A 7,543-nucleotide genomic window follows, 5' to 3' on the forward strand; every position below is an offset into this window, starting at 1 on the left:
AAATCTGAAAGACTGATTTGGTGGAGTTAGCATTGCGTTCATGTTGATAGACTCTCTGGCATTCCCAGCACATCCTTCTGTCAGTTAAATGTACGTGGCTCGGGCATTTGCTGATAGGTGACAATAATACAGCTAATGATGTTCCTTTGCATAATCATCTCCTGATCTTGCTCAAAGTATTTAATTTGTTTTGACTGGGGGGAGATTTCTGCATGAATAAAGACACAGACCAGTGTGCAGCACTGCCCAGTAAGTGTTTGCATGTCTTATGACCGAGCTCTTTTGTAATTAAAAAAAAATCCAAGATATTGATTTTAAGGCCCATTACAATGGTTACTTTTATCTGATCTTGTGATCCAGAGTATCCCTCTGCCGCACTGTCACCATGGTAAGAGAAAAAATATATACAGCATAAATATATATACATGTAAAGACTCCAAAGGTATTACCTAATGTAAAACTGCTTCAAATGTTTTTTTGGTTACTTGGAAGCAACGCAACAAACTGCAAGAACAAAATTGATATGGCCAAATTGTTAGCTAGTTAATTGTTATTAAAAGTTACTTGGTAAATGTAAGTCCAATATTCACTCTGTTTGTTGCTCTGCTTTGGTCTCCACAAACTCCTGGGGGATATACTCTATGTGGCTCTCTAGCTGCTAAATACTCCACTATATTCAGCAACTAGACACTAACTGTGTCTGTCTGTTGTTTGGTGCTGGCAGGTAGTGTACAGTGGGGTTATTGGAGCATTTGTGCAGAGAACAAGGCTGATGAACTGTACCAAAACAATTGAATTGGGGGCTGTAGAACAAAAACAGTGAGCTAAAAGACATTCTGTAGAGTTTAAAATTCTCACTCTTACTATAAGTGGCACCTTTCACATTGCACATTGTCATTTGATCTATTGTAATATTAAAATAATGGTTGGTGCAGCTTTAAGTTCTTGTGTCTTGTTGCACCGGACAAAGCTTGACAAAATTGCAAAGTGATCTTATTTGATAACCACTGTGTAATGTTAACAAATGCTACACCACACCAATGTTGAGTTGATATCCAAAACCACTAGGCTTTATTTGGGCAATGAACATTCAGCATTTTTAAATTCAGGAAGATTCTGTCTACAAAAGTATATCACATTCATCCAAGGTCTCAGATTAGCTAACCCTCACAAGTACAATGATATGTTTGATTTTGTGCTACTAATTACACAGTTAAAGCATACTTCGTCTTTTCTAATACAGGGCATAAAAATAATTGAATTCCATGCTTTTCATCATGTTACTTGACCAACTGGCGTGTGTGTCTCGTTGGAAAAATAATGTCCATTATCTATAACTGCACAAGAAAACAAGACAGCAATAATAGCAAAATGAATTCAACAAAGCATCTCTCCCTTGTGACTTCACTGCCCTCTCATTTTTCGGTACCTTTGTGGAAAGCCATCTCATCCTGGTACAGTGTGGTCGAATCCAATTTGGAGGAGCTCAGCACTCAAAGTAAAAGGTAGCATTTGTGAAGCAATTTTATATGGAGGAATAAAAATTTCAGTTTATTACTGTAAGTTGCACTTAATATGGAATAGTATGGGCCACACTGTGTGTCCTTTTGCTAGTTTAAAAACACTCAAAGTAGAGATTATAAGAAAAAGGTAGGTTTTGTGGCAGGTAAGTGTGTTTCCTACTGTCAGGTCACAAATGGCCCTGTGAAAGGAAAGCAAATCATAATATTACAATACCACTATGTCCATGTCTGTAATCTCTTCATATTTGGAGCTTCAGTGGATGTCACAGTGAGGATCTTGCGAGTGAGACTGGCACTCCGGTTCATACAGCAGGTCATCCTCTCCTAGTGTGGAACTGTGCTCCAAGTTCACAAAGTTGGGAATGTTGAAGTGGGAGAGGAAGGCACACTCTCTGTCTGTCTTACTCTCCTCTATTAGTCCTGTGAGAGGCTGGTGTGCCCCAACTTCCTCTTCCATCTCGTCCATCGCTGAGGAGCTCATACCTTCAGGCCTGTTATAGGTCTCCTGCTGAGCTCGGGTCCCAGTGTGCTTCTCAACTCTCTTGTCATCTGGTTTTTGCTTCCCCAGACCCTGATCCTCCTCGTTGATATAGAAATGAAAGTATGAGCGGGACTCAGCCAGCAATGGACGAGAGAAGGCTTTGTCATTTTCGTCCTGGGGACTGCTGATGTCTACCAGACAGCTCCCTGGTCGATGGCGCTTCTCAGCAGAGTCTGGGTTTCTGTTAATAAAGACAGAAAGATCCAGGGTGAGATTGCAGAAAGAAAAAGCGTGAAAATAAAAGCTTCCACTGTCATTTTTGTCATTAATTTATCTGTAGCTGAACGCTCAAAATTACTGAAATTTCTTGTTTTCATCAGTTTCACTATTTTTGTGTCTGTGTCTGGTCTGGAAAGTAATAGTAAAATAATGAAGCACTCTTCTCTTGGCAAAGGGAAAATAACCATGAAAAAAAGAAGAGAAAATTGCTGATTTTTTAGCCTGCCAATAAATACCCTATTTCACCGTGGCTTAACTAGAAATGATTTCTCTCCAATTTCCAACACTGATATTCATTTGAGCTGGCAATGTGCTTTTGTCCATATGAAGCTCATCTCTACGTCTAATATCAGCTTTCAATCAAAGCACAATAACATCATATATATGCAGCCAGCCATGGTTTATCGAAATGACAATGACTCACAACTTAATCTACAGTTATAATAGCAAAAGCATCCGTCCTGCTTCTGCATGCCTTTGCACACATCATCAATTCAGCTTGACATGAAAGCATGCCCCAGATCTGAGATGAGAGGAGCAAGAGCTGAATTGCTTGAGCTCTCCTTGGTGCTGAAATGGTCCCCGGAGGGCCAGATGTGAGAATAAAAGGAAGCATGGGCTGAAGCCTACTACTCACTCTTGATGTGGCGCTCCTGTCTTTGTCAGCAGTGTGAGAACAAAGAACATGAAAATAACAAACACAGCGAGTCCAACCCAGAAGCCAATTACGATGGAGTCTGCAATGTCAGAGAAGAATCTTGTTATAGTGCATTGTTTTAATGATTAAACTCATCCTCTGCTACTTGTGGTTTTCTCTCAGGGGCCATCTCTCTAAGAGCTAAATTCCCAATTACACAGTTTAAGTGAGCATTCAGTATTTCTAAAATTTGATTAAAGCAGCCACTTGTCTGGTATGTTTGCTGATGACCATTTTTTGTCTCATTAAGTGGCATGTCCATTACCATTTGAGGATACAGTCAATAAAGATGCTGTATGAGAATTGCTGCCAAATAATTTGTTTATTGAGAAGCAGGTGTCACCCTTCAGCTGAAGCAATAAAGATAAGGCAAGAAGTGAAATGTGGCAAGGGAAATTAATCATTATTATTTTAATGGTGGTGAATTTGAGTAGAGTAATCCTATTTGCTGTGACACACAGATATCGCATGCACTGAAAGGCACACGCACACAAACACACGCGCGCGGGCACACACACACACACACACACACACACACACACACACACACACTGCACAAAGTAAAGGGCAGTAAAAGCAATGCAAGGTTGTCTCAGTAGCCTAATTTATACAGTTCTATTGTGCTTACATCTGTGCGCCTTGAGTCCCTCAAAAGACACGGGCTCATCGTCGTCATAATATTCATATTGCCATACGTAGTCACTGCGACGTGCACTGGTTTGGCTCCGGTTGTGGGAATCGGACATTTCAAACCGATTTTACAGACTTTGAACAGAAAACAAAATTAAATCAACCCAGCAAGGGAGCGATATAAGTGGATAATGTTATTATAGCCATAAAGTTTACTAACCGCAATCTCCAGGGATGTGATCTTCTCTTTGTTGTTGAAGATAATTTTACAGCATGTGAATTTGGGAAATCTGCCAACAACTCCTTGGAGGTTATATCCGTCTTCTGGAATTTAACAGTGTGTCAAAGAGGCGATAAAGAGCGGTGAAATCCATCGCTTTAGCGTTACGCAAAAACTCCATTCATCCTCGTGTAAGTCCTGTAAGAGGAGCAGCAGCCTTTTGGCGAGCTGTTCAGTGCGCATCACCTTTATCCAACCTAACATCCTCTTCTGCCGTCTGACTTACTCATTTGGATACTGACATTACACTGCAAAAAATGCTCATCTTAACCAGCCACTGACTCTAGTGTGGAGGGGATAAGATATTGGTTTCCTCGAACGTAAAAGGTGTTTCCGCTGAAAGTGATTCACAAAAAATCTCGAAAGAATTCTATTTTTAGTGGGATAATTCATATTTACTAAATACATATTATTTGTTGATTTGTATAAAAACAAGGACGCCTGACAAAAATTGAAGGATGGTTTGTGTGAGTGAGATGTAAATATATTTACATTTGACTAATGATTGGCCACAAAATGATCGATTTGGACATATAAGGTGAAATAATTATGCTCAAAATGCAATTTCACTTGTTATAAAAATTTGCAGAATGAGACAATGAGTGGAAGCTACAAAGATCAACCAACCAATCACATCCAATCTGAGGGAATGCCCACCTCTGTCGACCCACCCACTTTAACTTCTACTCTCTAATCCATAAATAATGATACTATAAATTCTGCATGATGACACTGTACACCACTTAATTTGAGGAAACAAAACCAATTATGTACATAATAAAGAACAAATTTGGAGCAATCCATCCGTGGTTAGTAAGCAGACTCACAGGCTTCAAGGAACTAATAATTTGACATTGCTTCATTAAAATTACATCTAGCAACCAGATGTCAAACTAACCATCATTGATAGTCCTTGATTCAGTTATTTGAGGACAACTTAGTTCTCAATTCAGTCACTCCATTTCCTGATTTGTTCCTTCCTCATTCCTTGGTAACTACTCTGAATTTGAGTACATTATTGTGAAGTGTGTTGTATACCCAATGTAATATTATTGACATTGCACTCTTGAGCATACAATACATTAAAAAAAACATTCCACTTGTTTTATGAATTTCCCCAAATGCCTCTGTGTTATTACACCAATGACAATAGTGTCCAACAACACCACACTCAAAAATCAAGAGACTCTAATATAAATTTTATCCGAGTCCAATTTTATTACATCAACTCAGTCAGGACTAAAATTTGATGTTAAAGGAAGCTGGTGGGGACTGTAACAAAATCAGCCAGTGTATCTTTCATAAAATGTTCAAATAATATACTGTTGAAACGCTGAGGGACAATGGCAATATTTCACTTATGCCTTTGGTCTTAGTGATAAATTTTGTTCAAATCCCAAAGTGTGTTTTATAATTTGCCACCCACCAAGCCTCTTGAGGAAGTGCATATCTAAATTGCCTGACCATTTTCCATTTTAGTGGAACAGGGTTTTTTTTGAAAGGCTGTAAACAAAGCAAACATGACTAATGATTTTAAAATTACTTGCACTGAGGACAATTTGAAAATGTGTCTGCTTGAGGTAGGAAATATTTGTTATATTTATTAATCACTAAATACTCTCTTTTCATCCTTTGATAAATATTCACTGAAGCAACTTCATTAGTAGTCCTGCATTACTGTCATTTTTGAAGAACCTCTTAATCAGAGCCACCTAAGGCATCCATTCATTCACTGATGCTCAACCAAATGGAATTTTACACATCATTAAAATAATTTTCATGTATGTAATTTTCAAAAAATTACATTCACCCAAATGATCCAAAATGTATACAGTACATTAAAATCTTGGTGCTATTAGTGTATAGTTCTTTAGTGAGTTTGCTTGTACTGTTACTGTTAGTATTCCTGGCCAAAACCCATCACATGTCTGGACACATCAGCTGCTAGATGCTTCTTGGCTTTTTTTTTTTGGCAGAGCTGGGATTGTTTTTGGCTTTCACCTCAGGATGTTGATGAAGCCAGATTTAACAACATTTGTGGAGTTTGCCTGTTACAAATCATGTCTTCTCTCTACTAAAGGAAGGACTCTCTGTTTGTATGTCTGTATGTATGTATGTCTTTCGCATATCTCTTCAACTGTTCATCCAATTGACTCCACACTTCACGGGTATATGGCTGGGGACCTAAGGAAATGCAGTGCACAAAACAGATGATTTTCTGTGCAAACAGCCACTGGTTTCTGTTTCATTTTCCTCCTCTGCATTTCACCTTTTCATTAATTCATTACATCCAACAAATGCAACAGTAAATACAGAGAACAACGGGACAAATCAATGTTTTTTCCTCATGTGTGAATGCTGTGTTTCAAGCAAGGCAGCTGAGAGAGAGAGAGAAAGCTTTCTCTGAAACAGAAAGCCCGTGAATGAGATAAATCCCTGACCAATCAGTGGTCTGCAGTGTTTTCACGTCACCTTTTAGTATCAGCCCAGCTCCAGAAAAGTTTTTTCACGTCATGCTCTAAAAAAAGAAAAGTAGACAGCGAATACAGAGCTTTTAATCAAGAATGGACAGACTCTGAGGCTGCTTCCCACAGGCAGTTCAAAACCAGCATGTCTCATAAAAGCACAAATCTTTTGAGCAAACATACCCACTCAAATGATATGAACTGAAGCCACAGAAAGTAAATGATCTAAGAGCCCAATATGATCAGTCAACTTCATTTTAGGACGCACACTTTTTCAAAAGCTTTCTGTTATGTATTTTATTTTTAAATGCAGAACTCATTATACTTGAAATGAGAAAATATTCACTATTACAGTACTTAACATCTGTGTATAATAGAGTTTTGATTTCTTTCATGTTGGTGTAAATACTCATTCCTACCTCACATCACCAGTATCAATTTTTCTCTGTGTTGAAACAGCAATACCAGAGGCCAAGCAATCAAGCCAGTTCTGAACAGGCATGTTTTGAATGGGCACTGCACTAGTTTTAATTAAAGTCACTATGTAAATGATTTAAACATTTAGTACTTAAGAGCCATTTGTTGGTAGGATCAAGAATGACACTGCAACAAATCAAGCCTATTACATATAATGACAACATTTAGTTCACCATCCAATGTCAACATCACATCAACACATAAAATCTTTTCTTTCATGCGGCAAACACAGTATGGTTATCATCTGTGAAATATTATGGAAATGGCAAATAAACTATAGTAAAGGTATGGTAAGGGTTAGACAACTAAAAAAAATGTGGTTACGGTTAAAAAACTTAAAATACTGGATTGTGTCGCAAAACAAACACCAGTCTCGTGCATGAAAGCTGGAAGCACTACTTGCCCACCCACCACACCAACCTGTACAATCTACTTCTTGCACTGGTACTGAACGTTGGCACTGGATGTAAATTGTGATGTGTAATTCATTCAGGTATACTGGACTGGGCAGATGAACCCACAACAGATCTGAACCAGGAATGCAGAATAAATGGGCTGAAAGCAACTGAAATTGTGTGCTGAAATCGACAGCACTGATTTTGACCAGGATCATGCCTACAAGTAAATACTCATGATATCAGACAGGCAGGCATGAGGAAGGGAAGCTAAAGAGGGACTGATAAATAAGAAAAAAATTGCTCATAGCTCCTC

At 38.4% G+C, this 7,543-nt stretch overlaps 1 protein-coding gene across 1 annotated transcript; it reads right to left on the reverse strand.

The window, feature by feature from the left end:
* Positions 1-971: 971 nt before the first annotated feature.
* Positions 972-4,206, reverse strand: LOC123000051 (melanocortin-2 receptor accessory protein 2A-like). Its single transcript, XM_044377486.1, has 4 exons — positions 3,831-4,206; positions 3,609-3,745; positions 2,921-3,020; positions 972-2,245 (listed from the first exon to the last, which is right to left on the reverse strand). The coding sequence occupies exons 2-4, from the start codon at positions 3,724-3,726 to the stop codon at positions 1,777-1,779; spliced, it is 687 nt and encodes a 228-aa protein (XP_044233421.1). The 5' UTR covers positions 3,727-3,745; positions 3,831-4,206; the 3' UTR covers positions 972-1,776.
* Between the last annotated feature and the right edge of the window lie 3,337 nt (positions 4,207-7,543).

This window comes from Thunnus albacares, chromosome 16 (genome assembly GCF_914725855.1).
Source record: "Thunnus albacares chromosome 16, fThuAlb1.1, whole genome shotgun sequence".
NCBI classification, from domain to species: domain Eukaryota; kingdom Metazoa; phylum Chordata; class Actinopteri; order Scombriformes; family Scombridae; genus Thunnus; species Thunnus albacares.

What these genes read in the sequence shown, in the direction of transcription:
- LOC123000051 (XM_044377486.1), bottom strand. Translation starts at nt 3,726, where the DNA reads ATGTCCGATTCCCACAACCGGAGCCAAACCAGTGCACGTCGCAGTGAC. An exon ending in GGGACTCAAGGCGCACAGAT is followed by an intron (nt 3,021 to 3,608) that starts GTAAGCACAATA and finishes CTGACATTGCAG; the next exon opens with ACTCCATCGTAATTGGCTTC. An exon ending in ACAGGAGCGCCACATCAAGA is followed by an intron (nt 2,246 to 2,920) that starts GTGAGTAGTAGG and finishes CTTTATTAACAG; the next exon opens with AAACCCAGACTCTGCTGAGA.